Source organism: Castor canadensis, chromosome 4 (genome assembly GCF_047511655.1).
Source record: "Castor canadensis chromosome 4, mCasCan1.hap1v2, whole genome shotgun sequence".
NCBI lineage: Eukaryota > Metazoa > Chordata > Mammalia > Rodentia > Castoridae > Castor > Castor canadensis.
Genome location: NC_133389.1, coordinates 103401221 through 103428839, shown reverse-complemented (window position 1 = coordinate 103428839; position 27619 = coordinate 103401221). Strand labels below are relative to the sequence as shown.

General features: G+C 35.1%; 1 protein-coding gene across 8 annotated transcripts in view; it reads left to right on the top strand.

Moving 5' to 3' along the window:
* Orc4 (origin recognition complex subunit 4) overlaps positions 1-27619 on the top strand; it is an 81470-nt gene that overhangs the window by 12118 nt on the left and 41733 nt on the right. For 5 of the 8 annotated variants that reach the window (XM_074070716.1, XM_074070715.1, XM_020167956.2 and 2 more), the window contains exon 2: positions 25362-25435. The exons of 1 other annotated variant lie outside the window; for it this stretch is intronic. In XM_074070716.1, the coding sequence (XP_073926817.1) occupies positions 25379-25435 (57 nt within the window). In that variant the 5' untranslated portion in view covers positions 25362-25378. Of the gene's footprint in view, positions 1-23919; positions 24026-25361; positions 25436-27619 lie in introns of those variants that run through there. 2 more of the 8 variants (XM_074070712.1, XM_074070717.1) reach the window with 2 other exon arrangements.

Genomic DNA, 27619 nt, shown 5'->3' with positions numbered 1-27619 from the left:
ATTCCAAAGTTTCTATTCTTAACATACACATACTTTCTTTTTTTTTTTGACAGTATTTGGGTTTGAAGTTAGGGCTTTGTGCTTGCTAGGTTAACACTCTACTACTTGAGCAATTTTTCCAGACCCTAAACATATATTTTTAATGAGAAAAAAAAATCATTTTATGGTCTTAAAGGTGTTTACAAAAACACCAAGTGTATACAGAGAGAGATTTAAAGAGAAATGGATTCTGAATCTTGATCATCTGGGGATACTGATCATTTTCTTTCAGAGCACATCCATGTGTTATTTTTTGTTGTTGTTCCATGTGTGCTAAAACTTACCTAATAGCTACTGCTGCTGTAAGGAAGCTGTGTGGTTTTGGGAAAGTAATTTAAAATGTCTGTGCTCAGTTGACATTCCTATAAACTAGATACTCTTTACTAAATATGTAAATGTATCCCTTATTTTGAACTGATACTGCTTATCTGGTGTGTGTATGTTTGTTGTGTGTGACTGATTCCAACAAGCTTGCAAGCTTCTTGAAGAGAAAAGCAAGTTTTAAAATTCTTCATCTTCTTTATAATCCTTGTCACAGGGCCTTGCAATAAGTAAACACTCACAAAATAGTTCATTGTTAGGTATACATATGTTCGCATATATGCAAATATGCCAAATCTATATTTTCATCATATTATTTCTTGGGAGAAAGGAATTTAATCATGAAATGTTAGCACATCATAACAATATCGCCAGGAAAATTATATTCTGTTTTACACAGCTGACAATAAATTTAGTACCTAAAGTTTGTGACATAAAAGGATTCATGAGTGACTTAAGAGAGCAGTATTATTTAGTGAAGTAATCATCTGTTTTTGAAACATACATTAGATTAATTCAATAGTAATTTATTTAGCAGTGTATTCTCCAAGTTGATATTCCAAAGCAAGTCTCATGATCTATACCCTTAAAAGATTTGATAATTCTTTTAAAATAGTATATTATAAATTTAAGTGTACTGTTTAATGTTGTATGCTGTTGCTAGTCAGCAAGCAGAAAGGTATTTGGTAAATTATCCAAACTTCATTAAAAGAAATATGACTTGAGGGACCACTATTCCATCAAGGTTGCCTTTCCCTCAATGGTTAGCAGTCTGTTAGTCTGAAAGACTGCAGTTAGAACCAGCCTAAAATGAAGAGCTTAAGCTGGTTGGGCATACACACTGGAAAACATTTATGAACTACCTCTAAGGTTGAAAAACATTTGACTGGAAATTGAGCTATATGTAGGAATGAATTATTAATATCACTTCCTTCTTCTGTAATTATGTATGTAGAAATTAAAAGAATTCCGTAAATAATCATCACTACTGTTGGTGAAATAAGGTTGGTCAGAAATACATTCTGCAGAGTTAATGAGAGGTAGACACCTGTGAGGGTTTGAAGCTGAGGAAAACATGAGAAGGAAGCTAGTGGGGCTAGTAACGAAACTCAGTTGTACAGCATAAACTTAGCATGCACGAGCCAAAGTTTAAAAACAACAACAAAAAAGTAACTCTTGAAAACTCTGGAGTGGTAAAAGATATGCTTTATAATTCTCCAGATTTAGTTTACGTGTAGCTCTTAGAAAATGTAGGAATGATAAATAAGCCACCTTAGTAGAAATGTAGAAAGTATGATTATGCACATGGTTGAGTCTTAAATTTACCCATTGTTCATCCTGCTTTGGTTAACATATTTTGAAAAGTATAATTGCAAACATAGTAAGTAGTGGTAATAAATGTATTTTAGAATTTTATCTCTTGACATATTTTTTTGTTTTGACTTTTTGCATTACTGGGGATTGAATCAGAGCCTTGTACTTGCTAGGTAAGCACTGTACCACTAACTTTACTCTCCAGCCCTTTTTTTGAGCCAGGTTTCCAGGCTGGCCTCAAACCCTTTCTCCTGCCTCCACCTTTCCAGTGCTGAGATTATAAGTTTGTTTCACCAGGCTCAGCTGATGTCACCTTGTTTATAAAGGTCGTAGAAATTTTCTTATCATGAAGAAATGTGGATAAGCTATTTTGATAAGCTATAAACTTTAGGTGACATTTTTATAAGTCCTATTATTTTTGTCATTTGTCAGTGCAGGAATAAATTTGAAATGATCAGTTTCTTTCTTATTTATAATGTGGCAGTGCTACAGAATTGACCTGAGAATTTTCATTACCATATATAGGATCTCAGTAGAAAGTGTTACATTGCCACCTATTTATTTGAGCCAGTAGAATAGAGAAGTGGTATTTCAACCTGGTAGTATAGCAGAGTCATATTGAGAACATTCTGTAGATTTCCATATGTGTGACTTATTCTCCAGAATTCTGTTTTAAATTGATGTTTAAAAAATTCTGTTTTAAAGCAATGTAAAAAATATTTGAAATAAATTTATGTATTTCTAATCAAAATTTACTGTTGCCCTTATATCCCAAATGTCATTCATGCTAACTGATTTTCCTTGGCCTTGTAAAAGCAGTAAGTAAAATAATTTTTGAATGTGTACACTTGTTTTATGAAGAAGAATATTTTCATTGGTACTTTGCTGGATAAGGATTGAAAATAGTGGAGTCTCATTATAGATGAATTGACTGCAACCAAATAACTCTTCAATAATGACTGTACTATACTATGTGGTACATAGAAATACTGTGTTCTAATTAAGAAGATGAGAAGAATGATGGTTAGAATTCAGACAGAATACCTGTTAGTTTTCTTTGTAGCTTTGACTTTTTTGTGTATTGACAACTTCCAGATTAGACTATTTTGGGTAATCTAATTAGGAAGCATAGTGTCTTACACCCGAACATTTAACAATACCTAGGAGAAACATTATACTGAAAAACATTATACCTTTTGTGTATGTATGTATGTATGTATGAATATTCTGTGAATGATGTGCTTTTACTTAACTTTTGTATGACTGAATACACTGGCTTGAGTTATTCTGTGTTTGTGCATGTTTTTACATGGGTGAAATACCATGTTATTTTTTAGTAACCTGTTTTAAGAGATTTTTTTAATGTTTTCAATTTTTTAAGTTTTTTGAAAAAATAAATGACTCTGGCTGACTGCCATATTTATCAAATGCAACCTTTTGGTCAATATACAGCAAAATGATTATATAGCTCAGAGTCAATGCTCACATAAACGTATGTAGTAAAGGCAGGTTACTTGCCTAGTTCAATACGTATTCACCAAGAGAAAAGCATCAAAAACAATACACAGGAGGAAAAAATGCTGTAGATTTTGGTTTTTTGTTTTTTAATTTCCTATTTACTGCTCTTAGCACACAGAATGTTTCTGCTGGTCTACCTAGATTTTCAGAGTTCATCTCATTCTGTGCAGTGTTTGAAATACTTAGCCTTTGGCAAAGAAAGTATCTCCCTTCTGTGGTTCTTAGCAGTAAATTTCTCCATTTTGTTCTCACTTGAGCTATAGCTGTGTTGTGTGACATTTACTGTGTAAGATATCAATGTACACAGAAACTGAGACTTGGAAAATTAATGCAGACTTAGTTGCTTAGGTTTTATAAAAAGAATCCCACTGGCATTTACTAAGAATTCTTTTTTTTTTAAAATTTTATTATTCATATGTGCAAACAAGGCTTGGGTCATTTCTTCCCCCTGCCCCCACCCCCTCCCTTACCACCCACTCCGCCCCCTCCCTCACCACCCACCCCCTCAATACCCAGCAGAAACTATTTTGCCCTTATTTCTAATTTTGTTGTAGAGAAGACTATAAGCAATAATAGGAAGGAACAAGGGTTTTTGCTGGTTGAGATAAGGATAGCTATACAGGGCATTGACTCACATTGATTTCCTGTGTGTGTGTGTTACCTTCTAGGTTAATTCTTTTTGATCTCACCTTTTCTCTAGTTCCTGGTCCCCTTTTCCAGTTGCTTTTAAGGTATCTGCTTTAGTTTCTCTGCGTTAAGGGCAACAAATGCTAGCTAGTTTTTTAGGTTTCTTACCTATCCTAACCCCTCCCTTGTGTGCTCTCGCTTTTATCATGTGCTCAGAGTCCATTCCCATTGTGGTGTTTGCCCTTGATCTAATGTCCACATACGAGGGAGAACATACGATTTTTGGTCTTTTGGGCCAGGCTAACCTTACTCAGAACGATGTTCTCCAATTCCATCCATTTACCAGTGAATGATAACATTTCGTTCTTCTTCATGGCTGCATAAAATTCCATTGTGTATACATACCACATTTTCTTAATCCATTCGTCAGTGGTGGGGCATCTTGGCTGTTTCCATAACTTGGCTATTGTGAATAGTGCCGCAATAAACATGGGTGTGCAGGTGCCTCTGGAGTAACCTGTGTCACAGTCTTTTCGGTATATCCCCAAGAGTGGTATTGCTGGATTAAATGGTAGATCAATGTCTACCTTTTTAAGTAGCCTCCAAATTTTTTTCCAGAGTGGTTGTACTAGTTTACATTCCCACCAACAGTATAAGGGGGTTCCTTTTTCCTTGCATCCTCGCCAACACCTATTGTTGGTGGTGTTGCTGATGATGGCTATTCTAACGGGTGAGGTGGAATCTTAGCATGGTTTTAATTTGCATTTCCTTTATTGCTAGAGATGGTGAGCATTTTTTCATGTGTTTTCTGGCCATTTGAATTTCTTCTTTTGAGAAAGTTCTGTTTAGTTCACTTGCCCATTTCTTTATTGGTTTATTAGTTTTGGGAGAATTTAGTTTTTTAAGTTCCCTGTATATTCTGGTTATCAGTCCTTTGTCTGATGTATAGTTGGCAAATATTTTCTCCCACTCTGTGGGTGTTCTCTTCAGTTTAGAGACCATTTCTTTTGATGAACAGAAGCTTTTTGGTTTTATGAGGTCCCATTTATCTATGCTATCTCTCAGTTGCTGTGCTGCTGGGGTTTCATTGAGAAAGTTCTTACCTATACCTACTAATTCCAGAGTATTTCCTACTCTTTCCTGTATCAACTTTAGAGTTTGTGGTCTGATATTAAGATCCTTGATCCATTTTGAGTTAATATTGGTATAGGGTGATATACATGGATCTAGTTTCAGTTTTTTGCAGCCTGCTAACCAGTTTTCCCAGCAGTTTTTGTTGAAGAGGCTGCTATTTCTCCATCGTATATTTTTAGCTCCTTTGTCAAAGACAAGTTGGTTATAGCTTTGTGGCTTCATATGTGGGTCCTCTATTCTGTTCCACTGGTCTTCATGTCTGTTTTTGTGCCAGTACCATGCTGTTTTTATTGCTACTGCTTTGTAATATAGTTTGAAGTCAGGTTTTGTGATACCTCCTGCATTGTTCTTTTGACTGAGTATTGCCTTGGCTATTCGTGGCTTCCTGTGTTTCCATATAAATTTCATGGTAGATCTTTCGATCTCTTTAATGAATGTCATTGGAATTTTGATGGGAATTGCATTAAACATATAGATTACTTTTGGGAGTATCGACATTTTTACTATGTTGATTCTACCAATCCATGAGCATGGGAGATCTCTCCACTTTCTATAGTCTTCCTCAATCTCTTTCTTCAGAAGTGTATAGTTTTCCTTGTAGGGGTCTTTTACATCTTTTGTTAGGTTTACACCTAGGTATTTGATTTTGTTTGAGGCTATTGTAAATGGAATTATTTTCATGTATTCTTTTTCAGTTTGCTCATTATTAGTGTATAGAAATGCTAATGATTTTTCTATGTTGATTTTATATCCTGCTACCTTGCTATAGCTATTGATGATGTCTAGAAGCTTCTGAGTAGAGTTTTTTGGGTCTTTAAGGTATAGGATCATGTCATCTGCAAATAGGGATATTTTGACAGTTTCTTTACCTATTTGTATTCCTTTTATTCCTTCTTCTTGCCTAATTGCTCTGGCTAGGAATTCCAGTACTATGTTGAATAGGAGTGGAGATAGTGGGCATCCTTGTCTGGTTCCTGATTTTAGAGGGAATGGTTTCAGTTTTTCTCCGTTAAGTATAATGCTGGCTGTAGGTTTGTCATATATAGCTTTTATAATGTTGAGGAACTTTCCTTCTATTCCTAGTTTTCTTAGAGCTTTTATCATGAAATGGTGTTGGATCTTATCAAAGGCTTTTTCTGCCTCTACTGAGATGATCAAGTGGTTTTTGTCTTTGCTTCTGTTAATGTGGTTTATTATGTTTATTGATTTTTGTATGTTGAACCACCCCTGCATCCCTGGGATGAAGCCTACTTGGTCGTGGTGAATGATCTTTTTGATGTGTTGTTGAATTCGGTTTGCCATTATTTTGTTGAGGATTTTTACGTCAATATTCATTAAGGAGATTGGCCTATAGTTCTCGTTTTTGGAGGTGTCTTTGCCTGGTTTTGGGATAAGTGTAATACTGGCTTCATAATATGTGTTTGGCAGTTTTCCTTCCCTTTCTATTTCGTGGAACAGTTTAAGGAGGGTTGGTATCAGTTCTTCTTTAAAGGTCTGATAGAATTCAGCAGAGAATCCATTAGGTCCTGGACTTTTGTTTTTGGGGAGACTCTTGATTGCTGCTTCAATTTCATTTTGTGTTATAGATCTATTCAGGTGATTAATTTCTTCTTGGTTCAGTTTTGGATGATCATATGTATCTAGAAATCTGTCCATTTCATTAAAATTTTCAAATTTATTTGAATAAAGGTTCTCAAAGTAGTTTCTGATGATTTCCTCGACTTTCATGGTATTTGTTGTTATCTCCTGTTTTGCATTCCTGATTCTACTAATTTGGGTTTTTTCTCTCCTCATTTTAGTCAGGTTTGCCAGGGGTCTATCGATCTTGTTTATTTTTTCAAAGAACCAACTTTTTGTTTCATTAATTCTTTGCATGGTTTTTTTGGTTTCTATTTCGTTGATTTCAGCTCTTATTTTTATTATTTCTCTCCTTCTATTTGTTTTGGGATTTGCTTGTTCTTGTTTTTCTAGGAGTTTGAGATGTAGCATTAGTTCATTGATTTGGGATCTTTCAGTCTTTTTAATATATGCACTCATTGTCTTCTCTTGTATCTTTTTAGTTTTATGAACTTTGACATGAAGTGTACAGTAATCAAGTCAAATTGTCTCAGCTCACAAGTATAGTTACTGAACTGGCAGCAGGAGGAACATTTGGCAACTCATTAGAAATGCAAGTTCTCAAGAGCTAGACCAGAGTGATTAATTAAAAAACTCTGCTAATGGGCTCTAGGAATCAGAATCACTTCTGAGGTTTGAATGGCCTTTTGGTAATATTGGTTTGGGGAACCTTTAGGGTCCATGTAACTCTATATTGATGGTCCTACCCATAATTTCTTTTGAATGCAAGTTTAAAAGTTTATCTGTTTAAGAATTGCAAGATTTTATTTCTTTAAAAGTGCCCTTATTACAAATTTGAAATGTGGAGAGGCCCTTTATCTCACTCAAAGAGTGCATAAATATGGAAAAGTGTAGTAAGATCTTCATTTTAAAAGATCATATTGAAAATGATAAAAGGTGATATTAACAGACATTAAGTCTCACTTCTAAGAGGCAGTGAAATCATCAAGTAGTCAGATCATTGGGTTGAGGTTCCTGTACCATTTGTAATTTATAAGTTAATTCCTGTACTTCACAGGAAGAAATAATACTTCAATGGTCCAAGAAGGGAAAACTGCCTCTAGATAACCCTCTTAGATGGATTGCCAAGTATTTAACTTCACGTGACGTTGAGCATTTCTGTCCCACTGGCCTTTTAGATTCATGGCTATTTCACTCTCTCCTTTTCACCATGAAGTTTATTAGAAACCTTCTTTGACAGTAGCATATTACTGCGATATAGCTATGAAATCTAAATGCACCAAATCATGTATAATGGAACTTTTAATGTGAATAGCTGATGGGTATTCATTAACTATACTGCCACAAAAAGAATATCAAGGAACTCAAAGTAATCCTCCTCAGCTATGGAGCAGGACAGCCATATCCTAGGAACAATTTGCATTTGGTTGGGGTTGCTGCTCATTCACAGCAGGAGTTCAGAGCTGGAGCCTAGATGCAGAACAGGTTACAGACAAATCAGCAAGACCATGAATTGGCATAAAAAAGCATGAGGAGCTTGTCCAGCACACCAGAGATCTTCATCATTGCCGTAAACCTCAGCCCAAGATAATCACAGAAAGCAGGAAATCCAAAACTTTATTGGTTTAAATTAAAGAAAACTGTGAATGGCATCCCTACTAGTTCTGAGGTACTTTACTTAAATTGCCTTTGAAGGCACTCAGTCCTTTACTGCTCCGTCAAAGAAATACTGTGAAAGAAATTATTTAGAATTAAAGTCTGATTCTGGATTTCTGTTTTGTTTTGTTTTACATTTCCAGTTGTTCTTAGTTTTGATTCTTCTCCCTAATGTAATAGGATCATATGTAAGGAGTATTCCACTCTATGCTTGGCAGTTGGTAGCCTTGTACCTCAGGCCAGCCATTTCATTTAATTTCCACAACAACCCTCTAAATTAAATAATACTATTATGTCCAATTTACAGAGGAGAAAATTGAGGCTTAGGAAATTTTAATTTGCAAAGGATGGAACCAGGAACTCAAATCTAACTAGATTGGTGACAAACCTCTTAAAGAAAACAGTAGTACCAGCAAATAAAATTTTCTACTTCTACTTCTCTTCCGTATTTTTGTCTTATTTGTATCTATCTTAAATTTGATGTATTAGGTTTTTTTTTTCTGGTGAAAAATCCAGAGTTCTGGTTTGAACAGTGATCTCAAATATGCGTCTTTTTTTCATTCCTTGTGACTTCCTATAGAAAAAATTTAAATGTTAAAAAAAATTCTTGTGTTTTCATCTTCACTTTTTTTCTCATTTAATTTTATTGATGAAAACCTTTGAACCCTATTTTTTCTTGTGTTTGTAATAGATTTTAAGTTCATTTTGTCAAATTTTTCAGCCATGTTAAAAGTGTCATCCAGTAAATGCAAATGTGAAATTCGTGGAGAGAGTATTCCAAATTGGGGCAGTTTGTAAGACAAGATATGGAGGCTATGTGGAATACTTGGATATATTAATAAAATAAGTAAATATGTAGATATTGACTAATATTTAATCTTCATTTGGAATAATCCTCTTAGTCCTCCAGATCTTAATTGAAGGCACTATAAATAAAATATGAAATATACCATCCTAATTCCAGAAAGGAATTCATCTCTTTTAAAATTTGTTACTACTGAGGTATCAATCCAGGATAATAAGATGATAGAAGTAATCAATCCTCTTTTTCTAAAGGCAATTGAACTTACCTTCTGAAATCACCATACTTGTAACTTTATAATGTTTACATCTTGGTTTAAAAAATATTTTTTAAAAATTAAAATTATATGCATTGTTTGTTCTGTGATTTTTTTCAATAGAAATAATTTCCTTAAATTAACTGTTTTAACCATTTTGATCTCTCTATATATGTATATATTCCAGATGCCACCAGGTTGTTGTAAATGGCAAGATTTCCTTCTTTATATAACTGAAAAGCACCCCATTTTGTATATATGCCACATTTTCTATCCATTCATTCATTAATACACAGACACTTCTATTGTTTCTATATCTTGGCTATGGTGAATAATGCTACAGTGAACATGGAAGTGAGGATATGTCTTTGACATACTGATTTAAATTCTTTTGGCTATATACCCAGAGCAATATTGCTGGATCATATGTTCTATTTTTAACTTAATGAGGAACATTTATATTGTTATCCATACTGGCTGTAATAACTTATATTCCCACCAGCAGTGTCAAAGATTCCCTTATCTCCACCTCCTTGCCAACATATGTCATCTTTCATCCTTTTTGATAATAGCTATCCTAAAAGCTATGGTATGATAACTTATTGTGGCTTTGATTTGCATTTTCCTGATCATTAGTGACATTGAGCATTTTCTCTTTTACCTGTTGATCATTTATATGTCATCTTTTGAGAAATTTGTTTTCAGGTCCTTTTGACCTTTCTTGACTATTTCTTGCTATTGAGTTGTTTGAGTTGCTTATCTATTTTAGTTCTTAACCCCTTGCCAAATGTATGATTCACAGATATTTTCTCTATTGTATAGGGAGCTTTTTTATTGATTGTTTCTATGGAGATTTTTAGTTTTATGTCATCTCGTTTGTTTTTGCTTTTGTTGCCTGGTCTTTTACATTTGTACCTAAAACATTATCAAAACCAATGTCATAGACATTCTGCCCTATGTTTTCTCCTAGAAACTGTACAGTTTGGGTGCTTAGGTTTAAGTTTTTAATGTAATTTTGAGTTGATTTTAATATGATATAAGATAAAAGTTAAATGTCATTCTTCTACAGGTAAACATCCTATTTTCCTAGCACTATCTATTGAAGAGACTGTCGTTTCCCATTATGTGTTCTCGGCATCTTAATGATCAGTTGACCATAAATATAATCAGATTATTTCTGGGCCCCCTATTCTGCTTCATTGGCCTATATTTTGGTGATAGTACCATGCTGTTTTTGTTTTGTTTGTGATAGCTTTTGAAATCAGGTAGTGTGATGCCTCCTTCTTGCTCAAGATTGTTTTGGCTTTTCAACATCTTTTATGGGGCCATATGTAACTTAAGATTTTTTTTTCCTATTTCCGTGAAAAAGTCATTGGAATTTTAATGTTTGCATTGAATTTCTAGATTACTTTAGGTAGTATGGATATTTTAACAATATTGATTGTTCCAGTTCATTAACTTGATATTTCTTTTCATTTATTTGTGCCTTCATTTCCTATCAGCAGTGTTTTATAGTTTTTTTCTGTACTGGTCTTTCATTTCTGTTTACATTTATTCCTAAATAATTTATTTTTTGATGCTGTTGTAAATGAGATTTATTTTTTAATTTCTTTTTCATCATTAGTGTATAATATTGATTTTTGTATGTTAATTTTGTATGTTGCAACCTTACTTTCTTTTTGGTTGTAACAGTTTGTGTAGGTTTTTTTGGTAGAGTCTTTAGGGATTTCTCTATATAAGATGATGTATGTCATCTAGAAACAGAGTCTACTCAATTTTGTCCTGTCCAAGATAGATGATTTTTTTTTTCTTTTTCTTTTTTAATTCCTCTGGCTGGGACTATGTTCAATAGAAGTGATAAGTAAGCATCCTTTTCTTTGTCCTGATCTTAGAAGGACAACTTTCAACTTTTCACCTTTGAGCATGTTATTAGCACTAAGCTTGTCATATATGGTCTTAACTGTGTTGGAATACATTACTTCTATACCTAATTTTTTGATAGTTCTTATCATGAAAGGATATTGAATTTGCCAAAAGCCTTTTCTGAAAATATCAAGATAATCTTAAGTTTTTGTCCATTTTGTTTATAGGATATAGCCATCTTTGCATCCAGGGACAAATCCTACTTGATTAGGGTAACTGATCTTTTGATTATGGTATTGAGTTCAGATTGTTTCTATTTTGCTGTGGTTTTTGCATCTATGTTTATCAAGAGTACTGGCTTTTAGTTTTCTTGTAGCATCCTTGTTTGGTTTTTGGTATTAGGAGTTTGGAAGAATCTGCTCCTCTTTAGTTTTTTAGAAAGCATTTGTGAAAGTTTGGTATTGGCTCTTTAAATCTTGGGTAGAATTTAGAACTGTCAAGTCCTGGGCCTTTCTTTGATGTGAGATTTTTGATTATTGATTTCATATTCAGTCCCCTTAGCTATTATTGGTCTGATTGGATTTTTCTGTCACTTAATAATTCAATTTTAGTAGGTAGTATGTTTCTAAGAATTTATTCATGTCTTTTACATTATCCAACTTGTTGGTAACTCATGATCCTTTGTATTTCTGAGATAATAGTTGTCTCCTTTTATTCTTATTTTATTTATTTGAATCTTCCTTTTTTCTTGGTCTAGTTAAATGTCAGTTTTGGTTGTTTTTTTTTTTTTAATTTAGCTTTGTTGATCTTTTCTGATATTTTTGTAGTCTATAACTCATTTATTTCTGTTTTATCTTAGTAATTTCTTTCCTTCTAACTTTCTGCTTAATTTGTTCTTTTCTAGTTCTTTAAAGTGACATATTAGATTGTTTACTTTAGAAGTCTTCTTTTGTAATGTTCTTATTTGGTCCTATGTCTCTCTTAGAACTGTTTTTGTTGTATCATAAGTTTGCTATATTGTGCTTTCATTTTTGTCTCAAGATTAATTTTTACCTTTCTTTTGATTTTTCCTTGGCTCATTGGGTATTCAGAAGCATATTGTCTATTCCCACATGTTTTGAGAATTATCTCCTTTTATAAATTTCTAATTTCATACCATTATGGTCTTGATATGATTTTAGTCTTCTTAAATTTATAAAGACCTGTTTTGTGGCTTAACATGATTTATACTGGAGAATATTTTGTTTGCACTTGAGAGAAACATATATTTGGGTTCTGTTGGATGAAATGTTCTGAACATATGTGTCCATTTGCTCTAAAATGTAGTTTCAGGTCAGTGTTTCCTTCACTGATTTTCTGTATGGATGTTCTATCCATTGCTGAAAATGTGTATTAAAGTCCTGTTCTTACTGTATTAATATCTGTCTCTCCCTTCACATCTTTCAGCATTTATATATTTAGATGTTCCAATATTGGATACATATGTAATTATAGTTATATTCTCTTGAGGAATAAACTTCTTTGTTGTTGTATAGTAAGTTTTTGTCTCTTCCTTCAACTTATGATTTAAAGTCTGTTTGTCTTCTACAAGTTTAGCTACCCTGCTTTCTTTTGTTATAGAATATCTTTCATTTCTTCACTTTCACTGTATGTGTGTCATTAAAGGTGAAATGAATCTTTTATAGGCAATGTACAGTTTGGCCTTGCTATTTTTAACATTTAGCCAACTCTGTCTTTTGACTGGAGAATTTAATTCATTTACATTCAAAATAATTATTGGCCAGAACTTATTGTTATCATTTTATTACAAGTTGAGCATTTCTGATCCAAAATCTGAAATTTGAAACACTTCTGGCTCTGGGTATTTCAGGTAAGATATCAGAATTGTAATTGTTTTGTTTTTGTTTTGTTCTACACAAGTTTTATTCCTTCCTTCCTCTCTTACTGTCTTCTTTTTGTGATCTCATGATTTTCTATGACAGTGTGCTTTGATTCTTTTATCATTTGTGCATCCACTATGGGATTTTGCTTTGTGTTTTCCCTGAAGTTTACATAAAACATCTTAATAGGTTGTTTGTTTTCTGGTACTGGGATTGAACCTGGCCTTGAGTTTGGGCATACACTATACCACTTGAGCTATGCCCTCATTCCTTTTGTTTTTATTCAGTTTTTGAAATAGGGTCTCCCTAATGTTGTCCAGGCTGACCTTGAGCCCTTGATCCTCCTGTCTCTTCTTTCTGAGGTGTTGGGATTGCAGACATGAGCCACCACATCTGGCTAACATCTTAGTTTTAACAGGCTGTTCTAAGCTGATAACAACTTATCTTATAGCACATAGGAAAACTCTACATTTTTCTCCTCTCCACATTTTATGGGTTTCTTTTTTTCCCTTTTATTGTTTTTACATTTGCTTACATGTGTATACATTGTTTGGCCTCCCTTCCCATACCCCCTTCTCAAGCTTCCCACTCCCACTTCCCGGCAGAACCTGTTTCACCCTCTTGTTCTCTAATTTTGTTGAAGAGAAAATGTAAGCGATAATAAAAAAGACATAGCATTTTTGCTAGTTCAGGTAAAGATAGCTATACAGAGAGATTCTTTGTATTGCTTCCATGTACTTGTGTGTTGTAACCCACATTGATTCATCTCTACTAGACCTCTTCACTACTTCCTGGTCCCCTTTCTATAGTGGCCTCTGCCAGTTTATTACTATATTAGCTCCTCTACAGTAAGGACATGAACCACATTCAAGTTTTAGGTTTCCTTTCCTTTCCCTATTCCTCCCAGGCACGTCCTCCCCTTACTGTGTGACCTATGTCCAATAATATTACTGCCTTTGTTTTGGGTCTATAATCCGCATATGAGGGAGAACATGTGAATGTTGGCCTTCTGAGCCTGGCTAACTTCACTTAAGATGATGTTCTCCAATTCTATCCATTTACATGCGAATGATAAAATTTCTTTCTTCTTTGTGGCTGAGTAAAATTCCATTGTGTATAAATACAACATTTTCTTAATCCATTTGTTGGTAGAGGGGCATCTTGGCTGTTTCCATAGCTTGACTATTGTAGATAGTCCTGCAATAGACATGGATGTGCAGGTGCATTTGTAGTAACCTGAGTTGCATTCCTTCAGGTATATCCCTGGGAGTGGTATTGTTGGATCATATGGCAGATCTATGTTTAGATTTTTAAGAAGCCTCCATATTGTTTTCCATAGTGGTTGTACTATCTTACGTTCTTACCAGCAGTGTATGAGGGTTCCTTTTTCCCTGCATCCTCACCAACATTTGTTGTTTGTGGTGGTCTTGATGCTAGCTATTCTAACAGGAGCAAGGTGAAATCTTAGTGTAGTTTTGATATGTGGGTGACCTCTTCAATTCAGAGACCATTTCTGTTGTGCAGAAGCTTTTTAATTTCATGTAGTCCCAATTATAGGTCCTTTCTCTTAGTTGCTAAACCACATGAGTTCTACTGAGGAAATCTTTGCCTATGCCTCTTGCTTCCTGTTATTCCCTGCTCTTTCCTGGACTAGCTTCAAGGTTTCAGGTCTGATATTAAGGTCTTTAATCCACTTTGAGTTGATACTTGTACAGGGTGACAAACATGGATCTAATTTCAGTTTTCTGCAGGCAGATACCCAGTTTTTTCAGCAACATTTGTTGAAGAGGCTATCTTTTCTCCATTGTATGTTTTTGGTGCCTTTGTCAAAAATAAGATGGGCATAGCTGTGTGGATTCATATCCAGGTCCTCTGTTCTGTACCACTAATCTTCATATCTTTTTGTGCCAGTACCATGCTATTTTTATTGCTTTGGCTCTATAGTGTAGTTTGAAGTTGGGTATTATGATACCTCCAGCATTGCTCTTTTTGCTGAATATTGCCTTGGCTATTCATGGTCTTTTGTATTTCCAAATCAACTTTAGGGTAGATGTTTCAGTCTCTGTGATGAATGTCATTGTGATTTGATGGGAATTGCATTGAACATGTAGATTGTTTTTGGTAGTGTAACCATTTTTACTATGTTGATTCTGCCAATCCATGAGCATGGGAGATCTTTCCACCTTCTGTAGTCTTCCCTGATCTCTTTCTTCAGTGGTTTGTAGTTCTCCTTGTAGAGGTCATTTATATCCATTGTTAAATTTATTCCTAGGTATTTGATTTTTTTTTTGAGGTAGTTGTAGATGGAATTGTTTTCCTATATTCTTTCTCAATTCGTTCATTGTTACTGTATAGAAAGGCTACTCATTTTTATAAGTTGATTTTATATCCTACATTGTGGAAGCTATTTATGGTATCTAGGAGTTTTGGGGTGGAGTTTTTTGGGTCTTTGAGGTATAGGATCATGTCATCTGCAAATAGAGACACTTTGACTGATCTTTACCTATTTGTATTTCTTTTATTTCTTCTTCTTATCTTATTGCTCTTGCTAGGTATTCCAGGACTATGTTGAATATGACTGGGGAAAGTGGGCATCCTTGTCTCTTCCTGATTTTAGGGAAATGGTTTCAGTTTTTCCCATTAAGTATGATGTTGGCAATAGGTTCGTCATGTATAGCCTTTAAATGTTGAGGTACATTCCTTCTATTCTTAGTTTTCTTAGAGCTTTTATCATGAAGTGGTGTTGAATCTTATCAAAGGCTTTTTCTGCATTTATTGAGATGATCAAATGGTTTTTATCTTTGCTTCTTTTAATGTGCTATATTATATTTCTGATTTGCATATGTTGAATTATCTCTGCATCCCTGGGATTAAGCTGACTTGGTCATGGTGAATGATCTTTCTGATTTGTTGTTTGATTCGGTTTGCCATCATTTTATTGAGGATTTTGCATTGATGTTCATTTAGGAAATTGGCCTATAGTTCTCCTTTTTAGATGTGTCCTTGTCTGGTTTTGGGATGAGTCTAATGCTGGCTTCATAGAATGAGTTAGGCAGTGTTCCTTCCCTTTCTGTTTTGTGGGAAAATTTAAGGATTATTGTTACTAGTTTTTCTTTGGAAGTCTGGTAGAATTCAGCTGAAAATCTGTCAGTTCCTGAACTTTTCTTTTTTGGGAGACTTTATTACTGCTTCAATTTCATTACATGTTATATATGTGTTTAGGTGGTTAATGTCCTCTTGGTCCAGGTTTGGATGGTCATAAGTATCTAGAAATATGTCCATTTCTTCAAGATTTTCCAATTTTATGGTCTCAAAGTAGTCTCTGATGATTCCCTGAATTTCCTTGGTGTTTGTTGTTCTCTCCCCTCTTTTGTTTCTGACTTTACTAATTTACTAATTTTGTTTCTGACTTTACCTCATTTTAGTCAGATTTGGCAGGGGCTTGTCATTCTTTTTTATTTTTTCAAAAAAACAGCTTTTTCTTTTGTTGATTCTTTATATGGTTTTTGGGGTTTTTTTGTTTTGTGTGTGTGTGTGGTTTTTTTTTTTTTTTTTTTGGTCTCTGTTTCATTAATTTTGGCCATTATTTTTATTATTTCTCTCCTGCTTGTTTTGAGTTTTGCTTGTTCTTGTTTTTCTAGGAATTTGAGATGTAGTATTATGTCATTTGAGATCTTTTTGTTCTTGTAATATATGCACTCATGGCTATAAACTTTCCTCTTAGGACTGCCTTTGTTGAGTTCCATAGTTTCTGCTAGATGGTGTTTTCATTTTCATTTACTTCCAGGAACCTTTTGACTTCATCTGTTATTTATTCTCTGACCCACTGATCATTGAGCAATGTGTTTTCAGCTTCCAATTATTTGTGTATTTTCTACTGTTGTTTTTGTTGTTGAGTTCTAGTTTTAATTCATTGTGATCAGATAGAATGCAGGGGGTTACTTCTGTTTTCTTGTATTTGCTGAGGCTTGTTTTGTGCCCTAAGATATGATCTATTTTGGAGAAAGTACCATGGGCTGCTGAGAAGAATGTATATTGTGCTGTTGTTGGATGAACTATTCTGTAGACATCAGTTAGGTCCATTTGTTCTATGGTATCATTTAGTTCTAGGATTTCTTTGTTGATTTTTTTTTTTTGAATGACCTATCTATTGATGATAGAGGAGCATTAAAGTCTCCCACTACCACTGTGTTAAGAGGCTATATGTGCTTTTAAGTCCTTTAGTGTATGTTTGATGAAATTGGGTGCACTGACATTGGGTGCATATATGTTGATAATTGTTATTTCCTTTTTATGTATTGCCCCTTTTATTAGGATGAAGTGTCCTGCTTTATCTCATTTGGCCAATGTAAGTTTGAAGTCTACCTTGTCTGATAAAAGTATTACTACTCCTGCCAGTTTTGGGGAGCCATTGGCTTGGTAAATCTTCTTCCAGCCTTTCACTCTAAGCTAGTGTTTATTTCTGTCAATAAGATGAGTCTCTTGTAAACAACAGACTGTTGATCTGCTTTTTTAATTCAGTTTGCCAAATGGTGTCTTTTGAGGGGGAAGTTGAGTCCATTGACATTCAGTGTTAATGTTGATAGGCATTTAGTGATTCCTGCAATTTAGTTGTTTTTGTTGTTTAGGGATTTGATTGTGTGGAGTCAAAGTAGTGCTGCTGTCTGATTACTTATCTTTTCTTCTCCTGTGGTTTGAGGACTTTACATCCTCTTGTGGTTTCATTTGCTTTCATCATCTATGTGCAGAATTCCTTGTAGAACTTTGTGTAATATTGGCTTGGTGGTCATTATTGTTTTAGTTTCTGTTTGTCATGGAAGATTTTTATTGCTCCGTCAATTTTGAATGATAGTTTTGCTGGGTAGAGTATCTTAAGGCTGAAGTTATTTTCATTCATTCCCCAAAATACCTCACACCATGCCCTTCTTGCTTTTAAGGTTTATTTTGAGAAATCTGCTGTCATTTTGATGGATTTACCTTTATATGTTGTTTGTCTTTTCTCTCTTATAGCCTTCAGTATGCCGTTTGGAGGTTCTATTTTGGTCAAGTCTATTTGGTGTCCCGGAAACTTCTTGTACCTGAATGGGCAAAACTTTCTTGAGATTTGGGAGTTTTTCCATTATTATTTTATTGAGTATATTACATATCCCTTTGTCTTGTACCTTTTCTCCTTCTTCAATGCCCATGATTCTCAAGTTTGGTCTTTTGATTAAGTTGCTGAGTTCTTGCATATTCCTTTCACAGCTTTTGTGTCATTTGACTAAAATTTCTTCTATTTTTAAAAAATTTCTGTTTTATCTTTGAGCTCTGAGACTCTGTCCTCCACTTGTTCTAGTCTGCTAGAGTAGCCTTCTACTGTGATTTTTTGTTGAACTGAAAGGACTTTTTATTTCTAGGATTTCTGTTTGATTCTTTTTTCTGAGGTTTTCCATATATTTGTTCAGCTCCTCTTTTATAGTTTGTGTTATCATCTTTAATTCATATGTCTTTTTATAGTGTCCTGTGTTTCATTTTGGTGTTTGTTGAAGTCCTCTCTGAATTCATTTACTTGTTTCTGTGTGTTCTCATGTTCATGTTCTTTATTTTTTATCTTGAAATTTCTTGAGTACATCTTGTACATTCTGGTTAACCATATCTAGTATCTTCTCCATGAATTTCTCAGTGATATCTTCCGATTTCTTTGAGGGTTTTTCTGTGTGTGTCACTGGGTCCTTAGTGACATTTTTCATTGTTTTGTTAAAGTCAGGAACTGGATATCCATTTTTTTCATTTCTCACTGAATCCTGTATTGGATTTTTTTTTGGGGAGAGTGGTTTCCATCCCTCCTTCTTCTTCCTCTTGCTTCACTTGGTGCTGTGCAACTATATTCTTGATAAGCTAGTTTGTGGCTTTGATTGCCTATTTTCTTTCCCTGGTTTAATTTTTGTGTTGTGACTGACTTGGTGGTTAGCTAGGTTGATGTGCTCTTTCTGTCCCTGGCCTGGAGGTGTAATTTAGCAATAACAAATTCACAGGTTCAATGCCAGACCAGTTGTTTATGTATTATATAGAAAACCCCTTGATGATAATATCTATAAACAGTGGGAGTTGGGGGGTGGGTAATGGTTATTAGACTAGTTAAAGATTTTAGGGAATTGGTAAAGCTGGGACTAAAAAGGTGGGGCAGGAAAAGAGGCAGGTGGGTGGAGGAAGAGCTATGGGGGCTGTAGGGTTTTGTGGCTTGTGTGTGTGTTTGGGTGTATTTCTGTTATTATAGTGGAGGATGCTTGTGTCAGGGATTGCAGGGGGCTGGGGTTGTATACAGTTTGTATACTTAGGCTAGTCAGCAGGTGATGAGTGTGTAGGAGGGAGGAGTAGTGTGGTGACAGGTTGGGGGAGTATAGGAGGTGGAGTTGAAAATAGGGAAGAGTAGATGAGAAGTAGCACAGGAGAAGGAGGGAAAGTGAAAAGCTAAGAATATGGATAAGAGAATAGTGATGATGAAGTTAATAATACAGGGGGAAGAAAGAAACACAATAAATAACACTGGGTATAGCAACCACAAAAAGTTCAATCTTTATGTAGAAGTTCTGGAGTTATTCTTGGGTGTCCAATCCTGGTATTGGTGTACAAGCAGAAGCTCTGATGTGGTCTCACCAGGTGACTGGCTTGTGAGTAGTATTTGGTCCCTCTGTCCTCAAGATTTGTTGGAATTGTGAGGTGAGGTAAGACTACCAGCTTGTGCAGAGTGGTCGGAGTTGTTGTTTTCACCAGGCAGCAGCTGCATTGCCCTTTAGCTGGAGCTCTCTTTGGTCAGCTCCTCCCGCAGCTAAGTGGGGCAGTTCAGTTTTGAATGCTGCCCTCTGTCAGTTTTGATAGCTTTGCCATACAACAGATTGATGCTCTGTTCTGCTTGTTGTTTTAAAAAAAAGAGAAATGGCCAGGCCTTTTCCCAGGGCCAGGCACACCTTGCTGGCTGTGCCATGTATGATTTTCGTGGCTGTTAGGTGCAGTTAAAGGCTGATTCAAGGGTTAGTCTTTAAATTTTGTCTGCATCTAATGTGATGACAGTTATTATTTTGGCTACAAGCAACCAGAATTACCCAAGTGAAGCTCTCACATCAAGCTGGTTTCTGGTGTCACAGAGCTTAAGATTTCTGATTCCCTACCCTAGCCACCTTTTATAGATCTTTACCTTTTATGTTTTTGATGTCATAATTTACTTATTTTATGTTGTATATCCCTAAACAGAATATTACAGGTTTTGTTAGCAGTTTTTTATTTTAACCTTTATAAAAAAGTTAGATTGATATTAAGATATTTTGAATTTGGCTTTGTATTTATCTTTACCATTGAGGTTTTTTTACTTTCATAAGCTTTCTTGGTTTTAATTAGCATCCTTTGTTTCAAAGATATAACATTCCCATTCCTTCCGAGGCAGATTTAGTGGTCATAAATTCCCTCAACCTGTATATGCCTGGGAATGTCTTTTTCACTACTTCATTTCTATAGGATAGCTTTGCCAGATAAAGTAGCTTATACTGTAAATTATAAATTATAGCTTATTTCTTTTTTCTCTTAGTGCTTTAAATGTTATCTCACTCTCTCATGACTTTCAAGGTTCCTGTTGAGAAGACCATAGATAGCCTTATGGGAGTTCTCTTGTATGTGATGAGTCTCTTATCTTTTGCTGGTTTCAAAATTATCTCCTTGACTTTTGACTATTTGATTATAATATATATTTGTGTTTATTTCTTTTGTTTGCTCTGACTTAGGGTCATTTGATCTTCATGAAACTGGACTTTCCTATCCTTGCCACAATTTGGGAAGTTTTCAGATATCATCCCTTTAAAAATAAGCTTTCCATCTCTTTTTTCCCCAATCTTTCTTTTCAGAATTTCCCCAAATTTGTATAATCTACTGTGTAATAGCATTTCAGTCAGTGATAGACTGCATATGTGATTCTATGAGCTAATAATGGAGCTGAAAGTTGCCCATCCTTTAGTATTTTTACTGTACCTTTTCTGTTTATATACACAAATACTATTGTGTTGAATTTTTTATAGTACAGGATCATTCTTTACAGGTTTGTAGTGTAGGAACAAATAAACTATACTATATAGCCTAAGTGTATAGTAGGCTATACCAGCTAAGGTATAGAGGGGCTAGAGCTTCTTTTCAGTGCTATTTCAGAACTTGCTGTGGGACAGTGTGTACAGTGTGGATAACATTTTATTATGTTCATAAGGAAATTGTCTAACAATACATTTCTCAGAAAGTATCTCTAGTGTTAAGTGAGAGGTGACTGTATTCATATGCTTGATGTTGTCCCATAGCTCCCTTGTGCTTTCTTTTCTCTTTTTTGTTTTTCTTTTTGTTCTTCTAGTTGGCTCATTTTAAATGATCTACCTTCAAGTTCACTAATTCTTTAATAATCTGCATGATCTAGTCTGCCATTTAAACTCTTGAATTTTTCATTCTGTCACTGTGCTCTTCACTACAGGATTAATGTTTGGTTCTATTTCTTTATTAACTTCTTGTTTTGTTCTAATTTATTTGAGTTGTCTCTTCTAGGGAATGAAATCAGCACCTTCTATGTGCTAAGCATACATGCTTCCTCTGGGCTACACTCCCTACCCCAGTGAGCTTTTTAAAAAAATGACTTGAATTCCTTTTCAGACAATTTGTGCATCTCTATTTCTTTTGGGTCAGTGCCTGGAGCTTTGTGAGTTTCCTTCAGTGTGTCCTGTTTTTCTGACTCCAGGCTGTCCTTGTTAGTTTGTATTGGTGTCTGAATGTTTAAATGAGCAAGCTCTTCTAGTCTTCATGGATTGATTCTGGCAGATTAAGGTTTTTTTCCTTCTGAGGTTCCTGGTCTGAGGTCAGTTTTCTGGGATCATGGTCAGATGGGTAGAAGCCAGGTCATTTGTCTGTTCCTCAGTTCACAGAAAAGTCCTTGGTTGGTGGGCCTGTTTCCAAGATCTCTAGTGGACATGGATGTTTTCTGGTCCCTGGATAGACTACGTGGTCTATCTAGGCAGTCTTTACACCTCAGTCCATGGCTGAATGCAATTAGAACTGAGTCACAGGGCTGCTTCTGTGTTTGCTGCTAAGACCAAGGTCTTAGGCCTGTCTCTGTGGTCATGGACATGCATGTCTTGCAGCAGGTCCCTAGATGAGTAAGCCTGCTCTCAAGCTACACTAAGATAAGCTAGAGCTTTTTTTCAATGCTGTTTCAGGATTTGCTGTGGGACTTAAGTTGGGTTAGCTGCCTGTGGGAATAACTACAGGCCTGTCTTCATCTAGTACCCTGGTTGGGCAGTCCTGCTCTGGGGCAAAGATTTAAGGCTGCACCAGGATCTGCTGTGGGACTGAAGTTGACAAGCATAGTCTGTGTGTTTAATAGGTAATTAGAAACTTTTTTTTCCCTAAAAATACTTACTCTTCCCTTGGGCCTACAAGTTAACTAAAAGCATGGTAAAGCTTCAGCATCTCTTCTTCTATTTTGCATCTGTCTCCTTTGCTCTGAGTCATTCTCTACAGTAGTCAATTTGAATTTAGGGAGAGACAGGAATGATGGATAAACATCTTGGGACAAGGTTGAACACACACACACACACACACACACACACACACACACACACACAACATACCCAAGCAGAGGTTATCATGACACCATCCTACCTTATTGATCCTGAGATAGTATCATCTCGACCGCAGTTTTACCAAGAGTAATTAGTTGTGACTGCTTCTTGTCCCCCTCACTCCAGCCTTTTCCTATATAATCTGGAAGCTCTTGTCAGTACCCTGAGGACAGACTTGGGATCTCTGAACCCCTTGAATCAGTGGCCACATTGAATAAATTCTCCTTTCTCTGCTCTTTACCACCACCTGTCTCTTCAGTTGCCATATTAGGACAGGTAGCTATGTCTAGTCTTTTGGAATTCTCAGATCGAGAGCTCTTGCCCTAAAACTTCTTTTTTTTTTCTTTTATTCATATGTACATATAATGTTTGGGTCATTTCTCCCCCCTTCCCCCGCCCCCTCCCTTTCCCTCGCCCCTCCCCCCTCACTACCAGGCAGAAACTATTTTGCCCTTGTCTCTAATTTTGTTGAAGAGAGAGTATAAGCAATAATAGGAAAGACCAAGGGTTCTTCCTAGTTGAGATAAGGATAGCTATACAGGGAGTTTACTCACATTGCTTTCCTGTACATATGTGTTACATTCTAAGTTAATTCTTCCCAAACTAACCTTTTCTCCAGTTCCTGGTCTCCTTCTCCTATTGGCCTCAGTTGCTTTAGTTTCTCTGTGTTGAGGGCAATAAATGCTAACTAACTTTTTAGGTTTCTTACCTATCCTCATATCTCCCTTGTGTGCTCTCGCTTTTATCTTGTGATCAAAGTTCAATCCCCTTGTTGTGTTTGCCCTTGATCTAATGTCCACATATGAGGGAGAACATACGATTTTTGGTCTTTTGGGCCAGGCTAACCTCACTCAGAATGATGTTCTCCAATTCCATCCACTTACCAGCGAATGTAACATTTCGTTCTTCTTCATGACTGCATAAAATTCCATTGTGTATAGATACATTTTCTTGATCCATTCATCAGTAGTGGGGCATCTTGGCTGTTTCCATAACTTGGCTATTGTGAATAGTGCTGCAATAAACATGGATGTGCAGGTGCCTCTGGAGTAACCTGTGTCACATTCTTTTGGGTATATCCCCAAGAGTAAATACCACATTTTCTTAATCCAGTCATCGATAGTTGGGCATCTTGGCTGTTTCCATAACTTGGCTATTGTGAATAGTGCTGCAATAAACATGGGTGTGCAAGTGCATTTGGAGTAACCTGTGTTGCATTCCTTTGGGTATATCCCCAAGAGTGGTATTGCTGGATGATATGGCAGATCTATGTTTAGATTTTTAAGAAGCCTCCAAATTTTTTTTCAGAGTGGTTATACTAGTTCCTACCAGCACTGTATAAGGGTTCCTTTTTCCCCACATCCTCACCAACACCTGTTGGTTGTGGTGTTTCTGATGATGGCTATTCTAACGGGTAAGATGGAATCTTAGTGTGGTTTTGATTTGCATTTCCTTTATGGCTAGAGATGGTGTGCATTTTTTCATGTGTTTTTTGGCCATTTGAATTTCTTCTTTTGAGAAAGTTCTGTTTAGTTCACTTTCCCATTTCTTTATTGGTTCATTAATTACCCTAAAACTTCTATAACAGATACACTGATGGGCATGCCTCCTAGCTAATCCCTGTCTATGTAGGACTAAAGTCAGCCCTTAGCTGAGAGGGGCTGGATCCTAAATTGAGAGGTGCTTTAGCATCTGTTGGAGACTGAGATTGACAAACCTGATCTGATTGCATGGACAGGCAAGTCCTAGAGGTGTTAAGTTCCAGAACAGCTTTCACTGGGCTAAAATCAAGGCTTTGTACCTCTGGAGGTTTTAGAGGAGACCGGGTACATTTTTTTTAAGAAGCATATGGCTTGATTGCATTCAAGTCCCAGATTTTCTACTTTTATGCTGTTTGATAAAAGTGAAGTAACTTGTCCAATAGATTTTGGACAAGTTACTTAACTCTTCTATATCTTCTAAAATGGAGATTATGATAGTACTTCTTAGGCTTATTTTGAGAGTTAGATGTACAAAGCCTTTGTAACAGTTCCTGGTAAGTAAATAGTCCTTAAGCTATTACTAGTTGACTGTTAAAGTAGTCTAGTTGGAAATCAGTGCTAACAAAATTAGATCTTTTAGCCAAAGGGATTCTGAAGGAGAATTTTACAAAAAATAAAAAAATGGTTTTTTTCATTGTTTTTTTTTTTTTTTCTTTCGTTCTTGTCATCACCTCATTGCTAATTTTGTTTTGGGCATATGCTGCAATACTTGGAATATAAAGGTATACTCAATTGATGGATAAGAGATAAGTGTTTCTTTAGTATAATTTGATTATGGATAAAAAAATGAGCACACTCATGGGTATTTACAAAAGAAGCATTTAACGTAGTCTGTAGATTGTTTGTATATATTAAGTGGAGAAAGAAATTGAAGGTTTTCTATAGGGATGATTCTATTGGATGGATGGATAGGAGAAACACTGTGTGCAATGAGAAAAGAAGGAAAAGTAGAGGAATTTAGGGAATTTAAGGGACAGGGAGGAGTAGTTGCAAGAAGGTTATAAAATGTGATGAGACATAAAATGTGGCTTATTTGACAGAAGCCTGATTTTGTACAAAGGGGACCCATTGGGAATTTTGCATTTTTAAATTTTAAATAATTTCCACATTTGAAAACCTACTAATTTTTGAGTCTAGAAATCTAAGCTCTTAAATAATCTTTCCTAAGGCCAGTAGTGTTTATTATGTCATCCTAATTTTCTTTTTAAGGATTTGAATTTGTCGAAATGAGTAATCGTAAATCAAAGAGTAACAACTTAATACACACAGAGTGCCTTTCACAGGTTAGTATGTATTTTCCTTAATCTCAAGGCCTTTTATCTTGCAAAGAACCAAAGAAATAGTTATTTTTTTAACTTGAATTTTTTCTTAGCACTTAGGAACATTAACTCTTTCCCTTCTTAGGGGGTTATCTGTACAAGTTCATAAGAGCAATCATGTGGAAGTGAAGCTTTCCAAGCTGTCAAAATTTAACATGAAATAAGGGATGCTGTTGTTATTGTTATGGTTGTCAGTTGATATTGATAACATTTGTTTCATATAATGTCTAATGCTACTGCTTATGTTCATCCTTTCCAAGTCTTTGGATATTTAAATCTTAACTTTTGCTCATGCTTTCTTAAATGTGATTGATTTCAATTTAGTTAAATGTTATCTTCAGAATATAAGTTTTGCATTCCTTTTGTTAAATTTATTCCTAAATATCTTACTCCTTTTGATGATGTTGTATGTGGAATTATTTTCTTAATTCACTTTTGCTTAAAGTTGATTGCTGATTTATAGAAATGCAATTGATGTATGTATATGGCTGAACTTGTTTATTAGTTCTAATAGGTTTTTAGTTTATTCATTGGAATAAACATCATGTCATTTTAAATAGACAAGATTTTACTTCTTTTCCAATCTGTATGTTTTTAATTTGTTTTTCTTGCCTTATTGCCCTGGTATGAATCATCAGAAAAATGCTGAGCAGAAGTAGTGGGAACAGACATTTTTTGGTTTTTTTCTGATCTTAAGCAGTAAACATTCAGTCTTTCACCATTATATAAAACCTTTAGGGCTTTTTTGTAGATACCCTTTATCAGGTTAAGGAAATTCCCCTATATTCTTAGTTGGTTGACTGTTTTTATATTAAATGTTTAATATTAAATACATGTTGTATTTCACATACTAAGTAAATATTTAATAATAGCCATCCCTTAAGAAGCTTATAATCTAGAAGGGAAAGGGCTTGATATTTCTACATAGGCTTTATCTAGCTTGACCTCAACTACATTTATTTGTTAAATTGAAGCTAAATGTTTTTGATAACCCTTTATAAGACTATACTTTCATCTTGAAGAAAAGTATTTCAACAAAATTTTAACTGAGTGCAATGTGTAATGGCACACCCTTGTGATCCTAGCACTCTAGAGGCTGAGGCAGGAGGATCATAAGTTTCAGGCCGGACTGCCCTACATAACCATAGTGAGACCCTATCTCAAAAGGTGTGTGCACACACACAAATGTACACAGAGAACTAGGTACCACTGTGGCTTATGCCTGTAATCCCAGCTTCTCGGGAGGTAGAAGTAGGAGGATTGTGGTTCGAGGCCAATCCAGGCAAAAATTAGTAAGATCTTATCACAAAGAACAAGGCAGGTGTGATTTTACCTGTTTGTAATTCTAACTAAGTGAGAGACAGAGGTAGGAGGAAAACAGTCTCCCAAAGCAGACCCTAGGCAAAAGAAAACCCTATCTGAAAATAAGTAAAGCAAAAAGTGCTGGGGATGTGACTCAGTAAGAGATATAGTGATTGCCTTGCAAGCATGAGGCCCTGAATTCAAAACCCAGTACTGCCCCAAAAAAGGCAAAAAAAAAAAAAATTAGCTGAGGTATAATTTACATATTTTTGTCTGTAATGTGCAGTTAGTTATTCTGTGTACAGATGAAGTAATTTCTGTATACCTGCTTAAGATACATCCAGATGACTTTGGGATTTTCAAACCTCCTAACTTCTTACTACAGCTTCATTTCCTGTATCCCTATCCTGTATTTTTTACATAGTTGTTACCTTAGTAGATTTCAGTGAAATGTGTTTTTTAAAGAAAAGAATTCAGGTTTTCTTTTGATTTTTGATAATCTTATCTTTGTAGAGGAATAGATATTATGATTCATTGAATAACTACACACATACATGCATACACAAATATATGCTGATTTGAGTGTTTTACAGGTATCAGGTGTTACCTGTATTGTTTTAGAGATAATGCCTTAATCTTCAAAATATGCTGCAACAAAGCTATTATTGTCTCCTTGTTATAAAGAAATTAAGATTTCGCAAATACTTAATCTTTTTAAGTTCATATCAGTGACTCTTTTGGCACCAATTCTATTACTCTTTCCACTTCTAAAATGGTAATAATGGATTGTTTTTAATCCCTGTTGAATCAATTTTTCTTGCTTAGTCTATGGTACATGTAAAGAGA